Genomic DNA, 18,268 nt, shown 5'->3' with positions numbered 1-18,268 from the left:
ACATCCTCAGTACCGCTGAGGGTCTCTTTGTGCCAGCACAGATCTTAGTGACAGGGGCATTGCCAGGACCTTCTGCTGAAATTAGCCATAGGCACTGCTACCCCCAGGGCAGGTCATCTTGATGGTTTCTCACACACTGGCTGACAAGGAGGACAGCTGACTCATTGATGCTGCTCCAGGGAACCTGAAGAGGAAGAAGAGAGAGGGGAGAAGAGTGGGGGTCAGCCAGTGCCCCAAGAATATGGTTCTCTCCTGGGCAGTTGGAGGGGGAATGCTGCAGTCAGAGAAGAATGGATGCAACCACAACCAGAGGGAAATTTGGGGAGCAGAGCCCATTCCCAGTGCAGAGGCAGCTCTGTCAGCAAAAGGAGGACATGGTCAGTGGGACCAAGAGACAGAGGGCTGGGGAACAAAGGAATCCTATGAGATTAGTAGGGACCAGGACTGGTCCATAGACATAAAGTCATCTGCAGTGCTCTAGGAAACAAAATTGGACACATTCACTGCCATGGTCATACAGAGGAGACAAAAACCTGCACAAAAACCTCCCTCATGCACAACTCTGCTTGGCCATGAGAAGGACAGAAAAACTGCCTTTTTGACTCTTTCATACCTCATTTCCACATCTCTCTGTGTCACAACACCAGCATAACTGCTGTCCTGACCACCACAGAAATAGACAGCCTCGTCCTCGGCTTGGACCCCAGTGATGGTTAATGTGCCCGTGTTGCCCGATGCGGATCCGGAGAATCGCGAAGGGATGCCTGAGGGTCTCTGGTCATTTTTGCAGATCACAGTGACAGGGGCACTGCCAGGGACCTTCTGCTGGTACCAGCCATAGTAGCCATTGCCACTACCAGAGCAGGTGATCTTGACGGTTTCTGCTGGGTAGGATGACACCGAGGAAGGCAGACTTATGGATGAGGTCTGGACTAGCAAACCTGGAGAGGAAAAATGGAGAAGGGAGAAGACACGGGTCAGACAGCACCCATTTAGCCCAACCAACTCCCAGGCAGTGGGATGGGGAGTGCCACAGTCAGAGGAGAATGGATGCAACCACTGACACAGGAAAATTTGAAGAACACAGCCCAAGGGCACCCCAGCACAGAGACAGCTCTGGCAGTATTAGGAGAACGTGGTCATCAGTGGCAAGAAAGAGTGGGGTCAGGGACAGAGCCACACTATCAATTTTGCAGGGACCACGACAATGGTCTACAGACAAAAATTCACCTCCAGGGCTCTGGGAAACAAAAGGGGGATTATTCAGAGCCAGAGTCATGCAGAGGAAACAAAAACCTGACCTAGCTCCAGATTCACAACCGTGCCTGGTCGTAACAGGGATGGAAGAATTCCATTTTTAATTCTGCTTTACATGACTCGAAAATCTTTCGTTGTCACTATACCAGCATCACTGCTGCTCTCCCAGCCACCACAGAAATAGACAGCCTCGTCCTCGGCTTGGACCCCAGAGATGGTTAATGTGCCCGTGTTGCCGGATGCGGATCCGGAGAATCGCGAAGGGATGTTCGAGGGTCTGTTGGTGTTTTGATAGATCACAGTGACAGGGGCACTGCCAGGGACCAGCCAGCATAAGCCCAGCTGCTGTTGCTACCCCCAGAGCAGGTGATCTTGACGGTGTCTCCCACCTTGTGAGACAATGAGGCTGGCTGAGTCAGCGCTGCCTGGACCAGGGAACCCAGAGAGGGAGAGGAGAGAGAAGACAAGGGTCAGTCAGTGCACCAGGAGTACAGCCCTCCCTGGGCAGGGAGGTGGAACCCCTGTGCCCAAAGGCCCCATCCAGGCACAGCGAGTCTGGCCTTGGCACCTGAGGTGTGGGCGAGCACCGCGAGGAGGAGAGGGACCCAGGCCATGGTGTGATCCCACCAGCTCCACGTCCCCACGATGATGGGGCTGTGCCGTGGACCCTGACTCCCTTTTAAGCCCCCACCTGCCCAGGCACAGCCCCTCCATGGATATGTGGCCATCAGTGTTCCCTGGAGCTCTTGCCCCATTGCTCCCCATGCTCACTGGGGGCACCTGTGGCCCATCAAAAGGCAGCACAATCACTCTGGGCTGCCTGCTCCTTCCCCAGCACGTCTGCTCAGCTCTGAGCTCAGCCAAGGACCACACAGTCCCTGTTCCTGCCCAGTAGGACCATGGCCTGGCTGCACCAGGAACTCCTGTCACAGGGCAGGGGACAGCCCCACCTGGCACGGGGACACATCCACCTGCCCTGCAGCACCCAAGCCTGGTTGGTGCTTCCTGATCCCTGGGTGGCCACGTTACCTGTGCACTGACCAGCAGCAGTGACAGAGGAGCTGGGCAAACCAGGTCCTGCTTCAAACGAGGTGCCACACTGGACCTGTCTTAATTACCACAAGGGAACCTCCAAGCAGAGAAGTGGGGTTGTGAGAGGGCACTGGAACTACACCAAGACCAGGAACTTCAAGGCTACCCAATAGGAAGGAAAAACAAAGCCCCCCAGTCCTCTAAATTCAAAGTGAGCTTGGGGTTTCCAGTGGCTTCACAGCAATCATGAGTAGACCTTAGTTGGAATTCACATTAATCAACTGCCTACAGCATCCTCCCACTCTTGTCCAGCCTGGGGCAGCACCAAAGAAATTTGTAGAGCAGAGCCCAGCCCAATACATCCCAGCAGAAAGGAAACTCTGGCAGCAGGGAGAGGACATGGTTGTCACTAGCAAGACATAAAGGGATGAGGGACAAATACACATCATGATTTTAGTAGGGACCAGGACATAGACAAAAACTCACCACCAGTGGTCTAGGACACAAAAGGAGGAACATTCATATCAATGGTCATGAAGAGGAGACAAAAACCTGCACCAGTCCCACATCCAAAACTCTGCTTGGCCATGGAAAAGACATAAAAGCTCTATTTTTAATTCTTCTGTACCTGATTTCAAAAATCTTTCTTTGTCTCTATACCAGCATCACTGCTGCTGTCCCAGCTACCACAGAAATAGACAGCCTCGTCCTCGGCTTGGACAGCAGTGATGGTTAATGTGCCCGTGGAGCCAGACAAGGATCCAGAGAATTGCGAATGGATGTCCGAGGGTCTCTTGTCATTGAAATAGATCACAGTGACAGGGGCACTGCCAGGGACCTTCTGCTGGAACCAGGCATAGTAGTCACGGCTACCCCCAGAGCAGGTGATCTTCACGGTGTCTCCCAGGTTGGCTGACAGCAAGGACGGCTGACTCAGTGATGCTGTACCAGGGAATCAGACAGGGAGAGAAAAGACAGGAACAAAGGTGGGTCACCCAGTGTCCTGGGAGCACAGAACTGCCTGGACAAGGTTACAGGGAATGCCATAGCCAGAGAACAGACATGGATATGGTCACATGGGGAGCAGAGGCCAACCCAGTGCATCCCAGAACAGAGAGAGCTCTGGCAGCAGCAACAGGAGTTGGTCATCAGTGGCAAGATGCAGATGGGTGAGGGACAAAGCAACACCACGAGTTTTGTAGGGACCAGGACAGTGGTGTCCCCAGCCAGAAAGTCACTCCTGTTCTCTGGGATACCAAGGAGAGGATATTCCCCGCCATGGCTGTGCAGAAAGGACAGGAACCTGCCTCAGCCCCACAGCCAGACAGGAGGGAGAGAGGCCAAAACCTTACCTCTGATTTTGTGTTCTGTCTCACTTCCTGCTAGTCATTGTCAAGACACCATAGTTGCTGCCACTGCTGCTGTCCGTGCCACCACAGAAATAGACAGCCTCGTCCTCGGCTTGGACCCCAGAGATGGTTAATGTGCCCGTGTTGCCGGATGTGGATCCGGAGAATCGCGAAGGGATGTTCGAGGGTCTGTTGTTGTTGTTGTAGATCACAGTGACAGGGGCAGTGCCAGGGACCTTCTGCTGGTACCAGCCATAGTAGTTGCTACTACTCCCTGAGCAGGTGATCTTGACGGTGTCTCCCACACTGGCTGACAACAAGAATGGCTGAGTCAGCGATGCTGCCTGGACCAGGGAACATGGAAAGTGAGAGGAGAGAGGGGAGGAAAGGGAAGGATACACAGTTTCCCAGGAGCACAGAACTGCCTGGACAAGGTTACAGGGAATGTCACAGTCAGAGGAGAACACGTGCTGACTTGGTGCCAGGTACATTTGGGGAGCAAAGCCCAACCCAGTGCATCCCAGCACAGAGAGAGCTCTGGCAGCAGCAACAGGAGTTGGTCATCAGTGGCAAGATGCAGATGGGTGAGGGACAAAGCAACACCATGAGTTTTGTAGGGACCAGGACAGTGGTGTCCCCAGCCAGAAAGTCACTCCTGTTCTCTGGGATACCAAGGAGAAGATATTTCTCACCACGGCTGGGCAGAGGCGACAGAAACCTACCTCAGCCCCACAGTCAGACAGGAGAGAGAGGGGCCAAAATCTTTCCTCTGATTTTGGGTTCTGTCTCACTTCCTGCTAGTCATTGTCACACCATAGCTGCTGCCACTGCTGCTGTCGTAGCCACCACAGAAATAGACAGCCTCGTCCTCGGTTTGGACCCCAGAGATGGTTAATGTGGCCGTGTTGCCGGACTTGGATCCGGAGAATCGCGAAGGGATGTTCGAGGGTCTGTTGTTGTTGTTGTAGATCACAGTGACAGGGGCAGTGCCAGGGACCTTCTGCTGGAACCAGCCATAGCCACTGCTGCTCCCTGAGCAGGTGATGATGGTTTCTCTCATGTTGGTTGACACAGAGAATGGCTGACTCAGTGACGCAGCCTAGACAAGGGAACCTGGAGAGGTAGAGGAGAAAGGAGAGAAAAGAGAATCTTCCAGTGCCACAGAAGACTGACATGCCCAGAAGAGGGAACCTGGAGAGAGAGAGGAGAGAGATAAGACATTGCCCAGCAGCACTGCCTTGCCAGGGAATCAGGACCGGGCCCTGTGCCCAAAGACCCCATGATGCAGTGGAGGGAACCAGAGACACACAGAGAACCCAAGGTGTGATGGTCCTGAAAAGAGAAATGGAAGCAGCAAGAAGAGGCTGACCAGCACTGCTGTCATAGCTACCACCACAGAAATAGACAGCCTCGTCCTCGGCTTGGACCCCAGAGATGGTTAATGTGGCCGTGTTGCCTGATATGGATCCGGAGAATCGTGAAGGGATGTCCGAGGGTCTTTTGGTGTTATCGTAGATCACAGTGACAGGGGCACTGCCAGGGACCTTCTGCTGGTACCAGCCATAGTAGCCATCGCCCCCAGAGCAGGTGATCTTGATGGTTTTTTCCACCTTGGCTGGCAATGGGAATGGTTGACTCAGTGGCGCTGCCTGGACCAGAGAGGAGAGTAAAGGTGAGCTCAGTCAGTGCCCCAGGAGTACAGACCTACCCAGAAAAGGTTATAGTGAATGCAATAGCAGGAGGAGGACAGACTAGGACAAGGCCACTGGCACATTTGAGGAGCAGAGCTCAGCCCAGTACATCCCAGCACAGAGGCAGCAGCAGGACAATACGGTCATCAGGAATAAGAGGCAGTGGGGTGGGGGACAAAGACACACATAATGAGTTTTGTAGGGACCAGGACAATGGTCAACAGACAAAAAGTCACCTCCAGAGCTCTAGGAAACAAAAAGGGGGGACATTCGTAGCCATGGTCATGCAGAGGAGACAAAAATCTGCACCCGATCTTACATCCACAACTCTGCTTGGCCATGAGAAGGGCAGAAAAACTGCATTTTTAATTCATCTGTACCTCACTTGACAATCATTCTTTGCCACTATACCAGCACCACTGCTGCTGTCCCAGCCACCACAGAAATAGACAGCCTCGTCCTCGGCTTGGACCCCAGTGATGGTTAATGTGCCCGTGTTGCCCGATATGGATCCGGAGAATCGTGAGGGGATGTTCGAGGGTCTGTTGGTGTTAGAATAGATCACAGTGACAGGGGCACTGCCAGGGATCTTCTGCTGGTACCAGCCAGCATAAGGCCAGCTACTGCTAATTGTGGAACAGGTGATCTTGGCATTGTCTCCAGGGTGGCTGAAACTGAGAACAGCTGACTCAGCAATGCTGCCTGGACTAAGGAATGTGAGGAGGGAGAGAAGACGAAGATCAGTCAGTGTCTCAGGAGCACAAGTTTCCCAGAGCAGACAGCCGGGATCCCTGTGCCCAAAGGTCCCATTGGGGCACAGCAAGTCTGGCCATGGCACCTGAGATGTGGATGATCACCACAAGGAAAGAGACTCAGGCAATTCCACCAGCTCCACATCCTCCCACTTGATGGGGCTGTGCTGTGGATCCCAACATCCTCTTAAGCTACTTCCATGGGAATGTGACCCTCAGTGCTCCCTGACAGCTCCTGTCCCACTGCTGTCCCTGTCTCTTGCCCACCACTAGGCCACTTCCTTCCTGGGCCACTCAGCTGGGAAAAACACTTCCTGCTTCACACCAGGCTTCTCTCAGGAGCCACAAGACTACAACCAGCTGAATCCTGGTGGCTGGGCAAAGGTCCCTCTACCTTTGCCAAGATCCATGTCAAGGGACGGCAGGAACACTTTTCTACCCCACCTTATCGATGCACCCTCTGCAGCCACCTCCTCCCTCTGATCCTGGCCTCACCCACTCCCCAAGCACCCCCTCTGCAGCAGCACAGCTCCTCCAGCCACTCCCCTCCCCACGCAGGTGCTTGTCTGCAGGGCTCTGCTCCTGCAGCTGGCCCAGCCCCAGCCCATCACCCCACAGAGCACATGCTGCCCCCAGCACACCCTGCTACAGGCACTGCTCCAGCACCACAGGAAACAAAAGTGCCCTGCCTCCTGAGCCTCTGGAGCACAAGGGCAAGTGCCCAGCCTGCCCAGCTCCAACACACCCACACAGAGCTCTCCACACCACCCTTCCCAGACCTGCCTCTGTCCCCTCACACCCAATTCCTGCTTCCCCTCACCTTTTACAAGCATAATGAACGGGACTTATACATATGAAGACAGGGATTTATTATTCTATGGTTGTTCTACAAAAGTTCAATGCCCAGCTACCACCACCCTCTCTGACTCCTGCAGGCCAGGAACACAAGCAGCTCCTCCTTAGACACAGGATTTTCCTCACAGGCTTCTTTCTCTTCATCAGCTGTGTCTTCTGCTTCAAGTTCTGGTTAGGAACCAAGACGAACAGCTCACCAGCAGTAAAGTCTCACAGCTGCTTTACAGCCCAGCTCAGTGCAGCACCATATCATGGCCTGCTGCTCCTGAACGGGAAAGGGAAGGGGTAAAAGGCAGCGAGAAGTCCTCAAGGAGTTTTGAACATGATTCAGTACTTCTTGAACTCAATTCTTTCTACTTTCACATCATCCTCAATTAGTTGGTAAACATAAGTCACAGCAGTAGAAGCCTGGATATCCATCAGCACAAATGAAGGGGTGATGTTCCTAGAAAGAAGACATCCTTTGTAATCTTCCCAGTTAGCTTATACCTCTTGCTGTTAATATCCCTTATGTTTATATGTTCTCACATACTTTATTGACCAGGGCTACAGGGACGTGGGAAACTCTGCAGGGTCTGCAGGCACTGATAAAATGTCTCAGACAGAGCTGCACTTAACATAGAACAGCCCAAACCGTGTCAGGCTCAGCATTTAAGCTGACAGGCCCCGCTGGATTCCCCAGGGAGCAATTCAGCCTCCTGCTCCTCACAGCACCTCACCAGCTCTCTGTAGCATGATGGTGAGACACACACTCACTTCAGGTAACACCCACAGGCTCTGCTGAGCTGGGCAGCTCAGGGCTGCCCTCACTCACCTTTCCAAAGCACTGTAGGCTCCTGTAGCTGATCCTGGGTTGATGTAGAATTTTTTTTCATATTCAAATGCTTCAAACCTGTGTGTGTGTCCCGAGATGAGAATGTCCACATCCAGCTGCCTCTGCAGCAGTGCCAGGCTGGCTGCATCGCCCCAGGGGATTACTTGATGGCCATGAATCAGCCCAATTCTGAACTGCCCAACAGTTATAACCTTCTTTTCAGGATAATTCAGGCTCTGAGGAGAAAGGTACAGCCTATAAATCAGTCAAGGACCCCTCGTTTATGCAATGCACTTCCCAAGAAACGATCCTGCCCTTCGCTAATCAGGCACACAAGGTCTCTCTCAACATGCAGACCCCACTGGATGCTTGTACCACACCCCAGCAAGAGCAATTTCAGACCAAAGAGTAAGGAATTTGCACAGAGAGCAGGTGACTAACTGGGTACCTAACACAGAATTCCTGCAGCTACACGGCCAGATGGGGCACTGTGGCCTCAGCAATCACAGACTTGTGCCCGAGCTCATATGAACCAGGTGCATGTACTACCCCCTCACACCCAGGCCCTCCTGTTGCAGGTACAACCAGAAAGGTCTAGAAAATAATTTTGTTTCTTCACTCTTACTCATCCCTACTCCTTATTCAGGTGAATTACAGTTCAGGAATTGGTCAGTGCTGAGGGACTCCCCAGGACTCATGAAGACAACCAACTCAGGAAGGCAGGCTGAGGAACTCATGGTACCTCCGAGTCCCCCCTGACGACGTGGATGTCCCCAGCCAGGGTCCTGAGGTAGTCATAGGTCTCCTTGGTGCAGAGGTTTCCCGTGCACAGGATGTGCTGAATCCTTCCTGGAACCAGCAGCTCCTTGAACTTCCCGGGCAGAGCACTGCACCGGTGCGGGATGTGAAGGTCCCCCAGCACTAACACCAACTCCGCACGCACCGGGAAGAAAGAGAGAGCCTTAACCCAGGGTACTTAACAGAACAGCACAAAAACAGAATACCACAAAACCCTGCTGCCCTTGATGAAACACCCCTTCGCTCGCCCAAGCCTCCCCGGACGGACAGCCCGGTCGGCAGCGCCGGGAGCACTCGCTCCGCACGCAGCCGGAGGGGGGTAACGCGGTGCCCGGGGATGGCTGAGGCGGGAGACCCCGCCGCAGCGGGGAGAACCGGGCCAAGCCTCCGCCCCAGGCTGAACCCACGGGCAGGGAAGCAGCGCGGGCCTCCCACCCGCCTCTCACCATCCCGCCCCGCTGCCCCGACGCGCACTGAGGTAACCAGGAAGTAGCGCGCCAGAGTTTGTGCTGCCCTGAGCCAATGGCAGCGCCAGCAGCCCCCACGTGACACCAGCGCCTGCCGCAGGGTCCTAACGCCCGCTGCTGTGCGCGGTGAGCATGCGCAGTGCGGCCACCCCGTGTTGGGGCTGAATTGTGTGGGGTTTTGTGGGGAAATCCTTCATCTCTCTGCGTGAAACGGCCTTGTGAAGGACCTACACCTGTCCCTTTCCCCTCAGGAGCTGTGGTGGGCGGTGAGGGAAGTGGGCGGTGTGGGTGGAGGTCTCAGGGATGAGGGGCTGCTCCAGAGGTGGGTGAGGGCTCCATTCAGCCCAAGGGATCCCACCAAGGGCCAAAGGTTTCCCTCCTGACTCAGTCCCCTGGGACCACCCCGAAGGGGTGACCCCACACACCACACGAGCCCTGTGGGTAAGGATTAACCTTTATTACAAGGTGAGCCAAACTCTGCGGAAGCCCAGGCCGGATCAAGGCTGCCGAGTGCTGGGAGAGCCCAGGAAAGCCGGGCCACAGCAGAGCCGTCCATCCATCCTCCTGCTGCAACAGGAGTCCCTGGCAGGTCTCGCACCATGTCAGGCTCTCCAGTGTTCCATGGGGGAAGTCTGGGTTCAAAGAGGAGGTTGCTGCACTTCCCAGCACGAGGCAGCGCTGCTGGGCCTGCTCAAGCGTGCGAAGTCTTTTTCCATCCCTCCCAGGGCAGCTGCTCTCCCCGTTGAGGGCTTTGCATCGGGGTTGCAGAAAGGGCACAAAGAGCTTTTGTTCCCCACTTCTAAAACCACTTGAAGGCAGGAGTCAGGGCGCAGTAGTAGGTGCCGTTGTCCTCCTGGCAGGCAGAGGTGATGGTGAGGATGCAGGTGTTGCTGGCAAGGTCCTTGCTAGCAGAGAAGCGGTCGGGAGTCTCGTCAGGCTTGTGCATTTCTCGCTCGGAGTTGTAATAGAGCAGATACCTCAGGGCGTGCCCCGGGCGCTCCTGGAACCAGGAGATGCCGAACTCGGTGATGTTGTACTGGGGGCTCAGGGTGCAGAACAGCCGGGCCGTCTGCCCGGGCAGCACAAACAGGGAGGAGGGCTGGGTCAGCACAGGCTGAGCCCTGCAAGCTGCACGCAGCAAGGATGCGGTTACTGATGGGCTGAGCCATGCCCCCCATCACCCTCAGCCCCTTTGAGGCAACCCCATTACCCAACCACCATCCTGCTTATCACCCTACACAGCCCTGGGGCAAAATGCCCTGCTCAGACTGACATCCCCTTGGACAGCCCATCCTGCTCATCACCCTGCAGTGCCCCCCAGACAGCAGCTAACTCAGCCACCCCACCCTTACCTGTGCCCACCGTCCCCAGCAGGAGCAGGACCAGGAAGCCCGGGGCCATGGCAGGAAGCAGAGGAAGGGAGGTTGTTTCAGAGAGGGTCTGCAGTGCTACAGGAACCCAGGTCACTGTGCTGATGGCACGGTGGGGTGTATGTAAATGACACAGGGGGCTCAGGGACTCAGCTCCCCAGGGCTACTCGCTCTGCTGCAGCTGGGCTTCAGGGAGGAGGGGAGAGCTGAGCACTGCAACCCAGTGCCCTCCTTCACCCCAGGCCAGGCCATTTCCTCCTGCTGTGCCCACCGCCAAACCCACCACCGTCTGTCCTGGGCACTGGGGAGAGCTTAGGGGTTTCCCTGGCCTCTCACACTGTTTGCCTCAGGCCCTCTGCCATCAGGTGCACAGGAGGCCAGGAACCTGATCCACACCATGCCAAGGGTGTCCTGTGGAAGCAGCAGGCTGGGGGCCAGCTGGCCCCGCTGCCACCGTGGAGAACGAAAGACAAGCTGTACCAGAGTTCCCTGGCAGCCATCTCATTGCAGAAACAGCACAAGGAAAGTTGCTGCTCCCTTCCCCCTGCAGCTCCATTGCTGTGATTTCTCAGCCTACAGTCCAGGCTGGGAGCTGCCGATGGTGCTGCCTCTTTGCCAGGGCCAGCTCAGGAGCAGCAGCCCTGGGCAAACACGGTGGGGTGGCTGCCAAAGCCACGGGTCAGAAGGCATTGCCTGAGGGAGCACTGCAGTGAGAGGTGGCTGCAGCACAGCAGGTGCTGTGCGGAAGGACAGTGGACTGTTACAGCCAAAGGCCATCAGCTCAGCTGGCGTGAAGCCCCTCCTGTCTGTGACACCCACTACAGAGCCCAGAGACACCATGTCACGCAGTGTGTCACGCACCATGTCACACAGCCACCAGCCCATGGCTGTCCTTTGCAGCAGCGTGATCAGCAAGCACTTGGCAGTGTCCCGTAACTAATGGGTGCCCTTCACAGGCAGGCTCAGACCCCACCCAGTGCCACTACATCACCACCCCAGGGATGGCCCACTCCCTCCCCTCTGCAGCACTCAGCCCTGCTCCTGAGGGGTCCCCAAGCCAAAGATACTTGCAAGAGGTTCCTGAGGTGACTGGTCTGTGTATGCTCTGGGTGGGAGGGGAAATGGAGCTCTGAGACAGAGCTAATGAGCCGCCTCATTAGAGCACCCAGCACTGTGTCTCTGGCATGGGCAGATCCTGGAGAGGAAGCACCACCATCATTCAAGGAGGTGATGCAGGAAGCTGGACTCCTGATGTGCTGAGCCACCCTGCAGAGCCCTGGTGCACACAATGGCTCTCCTGCCTTCTGGGGCTCTCATGAACTTCCTGCACATGTGTCTAGGTGAGGAGTGTCACATATACACCTTGTCCCATGCTCCATGCATATCAAGTCCATGGATTAGGCAGAGGCTGTGAAACAAAACCCAGTAAGGCAGAAGGAAATCACCTCCTCATGCAAGGAGGGGCATTTCAGGGAAAGGGAATTTGTCCACAGAGCAGTGGATGTGCAGCACATCAGTGCTGTTACTGGTTCCCACCATTCAAATCCTCCCCATCTGCTGACCAGCCCAGGGATGTGATTTCATCCATATGTTTTTCCACAGGAAGAGGGGATGATGCTACAATGCCCTCAAACCACTGCTGCCAGAACACTGCACAGCAACATTTGGGCACCAAATGGAAGATGCAGCTGATACATGAGCCACGTGCATCACTGACAGCCCAAGGGGGCAGGAAGGTACTGGCTGTGCACAGTGCAAGAGCAGCTACGAGCCCAGCCCCGTGCTCACCTTGTTCTGCCAATTTTATTCCCCTCCTACATGAGGAATGAGAGGTACTCAGTGAACAGAAGAACTCACATATGCAAAGGAAGTTTTATTCCAACTGCCCACAGCTCCTCCTAGGCTGCAATATCCCACTGCCTTGCGCTCCAGAGTAGGACCAGCACAGGCAGGGTCCTCAGGAAGATTTTTCCAGGAGCATCCAATCATCTTGCAGAGGAGGCCACACTGCCCTTGCAGCAATGCTGGGCTCAGCTAGGAGCAGGGTGGGCAGATGTGGCACCACAACAGCCCAGATGAGCTGCAGGACAAACAGGGGCAGGAAACACCACAAGACTGCAAAAAGCCTGAAATGCAGACTAGCTGGGACCACATGGAGCAGGCAGCCTTCCCAACAGGCTGCTGTTTAGCTCAGCCTCTGCTCTACCCCCCCTTCTCCCACCCCGCAGTTGCAGGAGGCTTGGGAACCTGCAGGGGCCATTCCCTGTTGCTGGGAAATGTGGCTATTGAAACCACAACAGCGTCAGTGGCAAACACAGCCCGTTCCCTGGGCTCTCCAGGAGCTCCCACCACTGCCTGCAGGAAGACACCCGGCACGAGCAGCCCCCCAGCACAGGCCTGAGCCCCCACTAAAGGAGAGCAGCTCTGGGAGAGGAAGGCCATGTTCGTCACGGTGAGATACGGAGGTAGGTGGAGAGAGCTCCAGCCTTGCCTCGGCTCTGGGGCCAGTCAGTCACTCGGACTCCCTCACCACCGCCACGAGGGGCAGGGAGGGAGAAGGCACCCTGATGCACAGCAGTGCCCAGGGGTTTGGGAACACACAGGAGAGCTCTGCACCCTGCACCTCACCTGTTTAAAGAAATATAATGCCTAAACACTGAATCGTGGAGGAAAACCACACCACCAGTGCTGAGTTAATCACAAGGAGGGAGGGCAGAGGCAAGGATGAGCTCCCAGCCTGGCAGCTCTGGGGAATCACTGCTGGGAGGGGCCCTGCTTACCTACACAAAGCAGGAAAGCCATGGGGCAGGAGTGCCAGCTGCCAGCAGAGCTCTTCTGCTCCTGGCTGTGTGGGAAGGGTTCCCTGGCTCAAATCCTGACCCTCAGCTTCAGAGAGCAGGTATCTGTGGCTGGTAGGAGGGAATGAGCAGCTCCTCTCCTGACCTCACCCAGTTGGCAGAGCCTTTGCCTGACCCCAGACACTCGTGGCTGAAGGCATCACACACACAGTCCTAAGCCTTTGCTCCCTCTGCTATTTGAATTGGATCCCCAGCTCTGACCACTGACGTGTGTCAGCCCCGGGGATTTCTCAATTGTGATAAACTTGGTGAAAGTTCACGGCCAAAATATCTCCTGGTGACTCAGTCACAATCTCCAGCTCTTTCCCCTTGTGACTGGGACCAGCTTGTGGAATGGGACTGCTAAGGACCAGAGCTCATTGCTTTTTCCTACTCAGGCTCAATGAAACTGTGTTGAAGGACAGAGACACTTCATCAACCCAAACTGTTTTCCCCAAATCAAAGTGATCCCTTCCCTAACCTGGGGCACTCCAAGCACCAACCACCAGCAGACGTGGCTGTAAAAAGGAGCAGCTCAAAGCCCTGGTGACACCAGATGGAGATCCTGCCTTTGCTGGCCACACAGTGGGCACTTCTGAGCCACCTGCTGTGCCTCCTGCCATGTCCATTGGGCTCCTGGATTTGGCGTGACCACACTCACATCTCAGGTCTCATTCTCTGTCTGCAGCCAACTGCCAAGTGATGGTGAACCTGCAGTGCTGTGTCCTGGTCCTCACCACCCATCTGAAGAGGAAGTGTCAGTGCAGGCCTGAAGGTACGAGAGCTTCTGGGCAGGGGGCACCCAGGGACCAGCACTCACCCACAGAGAGCAGCAGAGGGTAACAAACAGGTCACATGGGAGTCACAGACCATCCCAAAACACAGGGAAAGGGGCAGCAAACCTCCAGACCCCAACAGGTTTTCCTCAAAGCATAAATTGCTAAGGAGAATGCTCTAAACCCCGCAGGCTCATGCTGGCCACACAGGGGCACACTGGGTTTCCTTCACCACATGTCTCTCCCTCCAGACTGCATCGATCTTCTGGACGAAACAGGCACTCTGATGAACCTGAGCAAAGTGGAAAACCCTGCATCTGAATACACCAGTAAATACCTCCGGGAAAGGGAGCACTACATCCTCATCAGAGTCATCCGTAAGTTCCTTGCTGGGACAGCACAGCTCTGGCTGGGGGGAAGGGGTGGGTTTCTAGAGTGGCTCTATTCAGCACTCGGACACAGCACAGGAGATCTGAGAAGGCAGAAGTCAGCTCAGATGAAAAGCTAGAGCTGAACCTTTGTTTGTCTGGGGTGGCTGCTCTCGAGGACAAGGAAACTTTCCTGGGCTGAACCACCTGCCCCAGTTGCAAACCCTCAGCTTGCAGTCAGGAAAGAGACTAATCCATTTCTTCCATTCTGCTAGCAGGAGACAAAAATTCCGAAGCCACATCCTATGAATCCTTGCTAGAGGACCTGGGGAAACACTACCCTGACCTAACAGGTAAGAGCCAGACACCCAGAGAGGAGCCAGGGGTGCAGGCATGACTCTTCTCCCTGCCTCAGCCCTTGGGACTGCCCTCTGATCCCACTTAAGGGCTAGTTATGGCTGTGGGCAGTGAGTGCACTCAGGGTGGTCACTCCACAGATCGGCTGCAGCAGCTCTCGGCAAAGACCCAGAGGAGAGACCAGTGGAGGAAGGGATCCTTGCAGAGGAGGGCTCAGCCCCACACTGGTACCCAGTTAAAGAACAGAACCACCTCAAAGAAGAAGAGGGGTTCAGAGTTCAAGAAGATCCCTAAATGAGGAACAGACCCATTCCTGGTCACACAGCACTGCCACGTCCCCAGCTTATTCCCAGTTCAGCAAGTCCCCTGCAATGGAAATCCTCTTCCTGGGGTACCCTGCTTCTCAGAGGTTCCCACTACCACATCCAAAACTGCATCCTGACAAAGCAGGTGAACACAGCGCCACAGCCAGGCACAAGCAGCATCCAGGAGGTCACTCATGTTCCCATAGCATGGCCTGCACTCTCCAGTGACAAGAACCTGCACCTCCTTTCAACCCCCCTGCACCAGCAGCCAGAGGAACATGCACCCACATCACTGGATAGACCTGCTTTCACACAACCACCACAATGGCAGTGCCTTCTAGAGACCTTCTACTGTGGTCACCAGGAACAGCTGTTCCAGAGACAGCCCATCTCCACACCTACAGAAGCAGCTCTTTGCCAAGATGGGTCAAAGACAGAACAGGCCTGCTGCAGGTGCTCCTGCTGGTTCTCCTTAACAGCTTCTCCACCCAGACCAGCACACGCCACCATTACATTTATTTCTTACAAGGAGTTAAACTTCAGAGTGGCTCTCCTCTGCTCACACTGGGACAGTTCAGGACACAGAGCACTTTGGCTTTGAGTCTCTGGCATTTACTTTTTCCCTTGGCTGTCTCTCAGGAGAGCACAAGGCGCTCCAGTAAGGCCACACATAGGTCAGAACATTGTTTACCAAGAATTTAGATTGTGACATTTAGAAGGGGCAGGACTTTCAACACCAGCCTCCAGTACACGCTGCTAGCATTTACCATCCAGACCTGGACTTCCTCACAAATCCCAACTGAGAACTTGTCCAGTATTCAACAGTCAGAGATCAAAAGGTTAATAGACTCATTCTGCCATGAAAATGCATAAGTTAAGCATCTGAAAGTGTCATCTTTTTACTGCTGTGCCACTAAAGCTCCACCTGAAGCCTCTCTTTTACACCACCGTGAAGAACAGGGTGCCCTTCCAGAGGCCCATCTGAGGGCAGCACTCACGAGATTGTTCTGCCAAGGTGACTGCAAGAGGAAAGCAGCTCCAAACTTCACCTGTTGCCAATGACCTTGAGAACATTGCATAACCTGCTAAAGCTTTTAAGTAAGATCAGCCAACTGTACCCAAGTCCCACAGCCAGACAGGTCATGCTGTCTTAGCTCTGAGTCAGAACAGCTCTCCAGGAAGAGGGTATCTATAGAAAAATAATTTGTTACTGAAAATACTCTAGACACATCTTGGATTACCTCCCTCCAGCCTCTCCTCTGCCTGGAGGGCAGCCAGTGCAGCCTCAGCTGAGGTCTGGATCTCTTTTTGCCAAGTCACGCAGGCTCTGCCCTTGCTAGGCTGCATCTCCTGTTCGCAGGAAACACACAGTTGTGCCTTGTCCTTTAAGTGGCTGATACTGTTAACATTTTGGTAGCGTAATTTTAGCTTGAGAATTAAATAAAGAACGTGCACAAGTGATAGGTCCAAATAAATTCCTTTATTTCTCTGTAATAAATATAGCACTATCTGAATTCTGAAGACCCTTGGGTCCAATCGTTCCTTTCCTTCCCTACTAGTTCAGAAGTGAATTACCACTAGAATGCTCCTGTCTGGTCAGTCTGCTCCCTCCAGCGCACTCCCTGTCTGTCCTTCTGCTCCCTGTGGATAGCAGGGCTCTACACAACAATCCTCTTCCATACGAGGGGGCAGATTCTTCACAGGAGAGAAGAAACACCTACAGGAAGGAAGCACAAGTTCAGCATTAGGTACATGTTCCAGCAGCTGGAATTAAAAGCTCTTTTATCTCAGGTGACCAGATCAAGACCTAACTTCTGACAAAAGTTTATAACAAATGCAGCAGGAATTAGGGAATCAGCTAGGGAAATACAGCAGGCTTCCCACGGCAGCAACAGAGGATCCTGTAAGAGGGTACCAACAGCCTCCCCACCTTCAGAAGTATGGTCAAGATCATTTCTCCTGCCCTTTCCAGTTCCCTTCTGGGAACAGCAGAGGCAGAACTGCTTCCTACTTAAAGCCCTGAAGAGCCCTACAGCCTCCAAAGATTGCTTCTGCAACCTTCAAATCCTCTCAGGTGCTCTCCTGGCAGCAGTTCCCTCCTGTAAGGACGGGGCACACTCACCGTTGTTATACTTGCACTGCTTCAGAGCCTCATTGAAGCCCTCGCACAGGGTCAGGTCTCGCTGGTTGGTGGCACATTCCAGGAACTGCTTCATCTCGTAGTGGCAGGGTCCGAAGGGCGACTGCGGCTGCACGGGCGCCTGCGGGCACAGGCCCACTCAGGAGACGGCCCGGGGGCACCGGCGCCTCCTCCCCGCGGCAGGCGGGCTCTGTCCCCCTTCCCCTCAGCCCCGGCCCGGCGCCCCGCGGCCACAGGCCCCCCAAGGGCGGCCCAAGGGCACAGCCCCGCTCGTACCTGCGCGGGCGCCGCCGCCTTGGCCGGCTCGGAGGAGGAACCGCCGCTGAAGGCGCCGGTGATGGCGCTGCCCACGACGTGTCCCACAGCGGAGCCCACGGCCACGCCGGCCGCCGTGCTCGCCATCTGCGCCATCAGCCCGGGCTGCGCCGGTTGCGCCGCGGGCGCCGCGACCGGGGCCGCTGGGGCCGGGCTGGGGAGAGAAGGGAGTCAGGATAGGTGGCACAGGCCCCGCGTGCGCCCCGCGGCGTGTCCCGGTGTGTCCCGCTGTACCTGGCAGGCACCGGCGCGGGCCGGGCCACGCTCCGTCCTCCCCTCGCCATCCTCGCTCTGCTCTCTGAGCCCGCCCCCCGCCCCGCTCAGCATTAAGAAGGGTCGCGGCCGCCACGTGACGCCTGCGCGCATGCTCACTCAGGCGGCCGAAGCCGCGGCCCCGCCCCGCTAAGGGAAGGAGGAGTTCCCGGCAGGCGCGTGCGCAGAAAGGGAGGGGCGGGGTGTCCCCGGGCTCCGCCCACCCCCCACCCGCGGGGTCCCTGCGCCGCCAGGGGGCGCGCGAGGCCCGCCCGGCCCTCAGGGAGCGGGAGGGGGCACGGCCCGGGGGACACTGAGCGGTGGGGTTATAGAGTCACTGAGTTACAGAATTATCGAATCACTGAATCAGTGCATCAGTGAATCGTTAAAAAGCCTTTGAGATCATCGAGTCCAAGCATCACCCAGCACCGCCAAGGCCACCCGCATCCCTCACTGCCCCACCCACACGATTTCTGAACACCCCCAGCCTGTGCCAGGGCTGGACAACCCTTTCATGAAGAATGTTTTCCTCA

At 55.5% G+C, this 18,268-nt stretch overlaps 4 protein-coding genes and 1 gene segment (V, D, J or C); 1 reads left to right on the top strand and 4 right to left on the bottom strand.

The window, feature by feature from the left end:
• Nucleotides 1-2: 2 nt before the first annotated feature.
• Nucleotides 3-1,871, bottom strand: LOC114061482. The segment is given in 3 exon segments: nt 3-184; nt 614-941; nt 1,826-1,871. Coding segments are annotated over 3 exon segments (429 nt in total).
• Nucleotides 1,872-6,930: 5,059 nt separating this feature from the next.
• LOC114061495 (vacuolar protein sorting-associated protein 29-like) lies at nt 6,931-9,004 on the bottom strand. 2 transcript variants are annotated; one of them, XM_027892022.1, is made up of 4 exons: nt 8,995-9,004; nt 8,493-8,711; nt 7,751-7,986; nt 6,931-7,381 (listed from the first exon to the last, which is right to left on the bottom strand). In XM_027892022.1, the coding sequence occupies exons 1-4, from the start codon at nt 8,995-8,997 to the stop codon at nt 7,264-7,266; spliced, it is 576 nt and encodes a 191-aa protein (XP_027747823.1). In that variant the 5' UTR covers nt 8,998-9,004; the 3' UTR covers nt 6,931-7,263. The 2 variants fall into 2 exon arrangements, with proteins under 2 accessions (XP_027747823.1, XP_027747824.1); XM_027892023.1 differs by having other exon boundaries at nt 8,493-8,681.
• A 75-nt stretch (nt 9,005-9,079) lies between these two features.
• CUNH22orf15 (chromosome unknown C22orf15 homolog) lies at nt 9,080-15,051 on the top strand. 3 transcript variants are annotated; one of them, XM_027892027.1, is made up of 5 exons: nt 9,080-9,141; nt 13,911-13,997; nt 14,250-14,375; nt 14,645-14,719; nt 14,864-15,051. In XM_027892027.1, exons 2-5 carry the CDS (start codon nt 13,925-13,927, stop codon nt 15,019-15,021), a joined length of 432 nt encoding a protein of 143 aa, XP_027747828.1. In that variant the 5' UTR covers nt 9,080-9,141; nt 13,911-13,924; the 3' UTR covers nt 15,022-15,051. The 3 variants fall into 3 exon arrangements, with proteins under 3 accessions (XP_027747828.1, XP_027747827.1, XP_027747825.1); XM_027892026.1 differs by lacking the exon at nt 9,080-9,141 and adding an exon at nt 12,615-12,850; XM_027892024.1 differs by lacking the exon at nt 9,080-9,141 and adding an exon at nt 12,615-12,850 and having other exon boundaries at nt 14,190-14,375.
• VPREB3 (V-set pre-B cell surrogate light chain 3) lies at nt 9,458-10,674 on the bottom strand. The gene is made up of 2 exons (XM_027892029.1): nt 10,368-10,674; nt 9,458-10,143 (listed from the first exon to the last, which is right to left on the bottom strand). The coding sequence occupies exons 1-2, from the start codon at nt 10,414-10,416 to the stop codon at nt 9,815-9,817; spliced, it is 378 nt and encodes a 125-aa protein (XP_027747830.1). The 5' UTR covers nt 10,417-10,674; the 3' UTR covers nt 9,458-9,814.
• A 1,437-nt stretch (nt 15,052-16,488) lies between the features above and the next one.
• On the bottom strand, nt 16,489-17,767 carry CHCHD10 (coiled-coil-helix-coiled-coil-helix domain containing 10). Its single transcript, XM_027892028.1, has 4 exons — nt 17,718-17,767; nt 17,445-17,637; nt 17,151-17,289; nt 16,489-16,745 (listed from the first exon to the last, which is right to left on the bottom strand). The coding sequence occupies exons 1-4, from the start codon at nt 17,765-17,767 to the stop codon at nt 16,726-16,728; spliced, it is 402 nt and encodes a 133-aa protein (XP_027747829.1). The 3' UTR covers nt 16,489-16,725.
• Nucleotides 17,768-18,268: the final 501 nt, after the last annotated feature.

Source organism: Empidonax traillii, unplaced genomic scaffold (genome assembly GCF_003031625.1).
Source record: "Empidonax traillii isolate 1590-97213 ecotype Southwest subspecies unplaced genomic scaffold, ASM303162v1 scaffold338:size1951571, whole genome shotgun sequence".
Lineage (NCBI taxonomy): Eukaryota > Metazoa > Chordata > Aves > Passeriformes > Tyrannidae > Empidonax > Empidonax traillii.
This window is presented reverse-complemented; position numbering and strand designations above follow the sequence as displayed.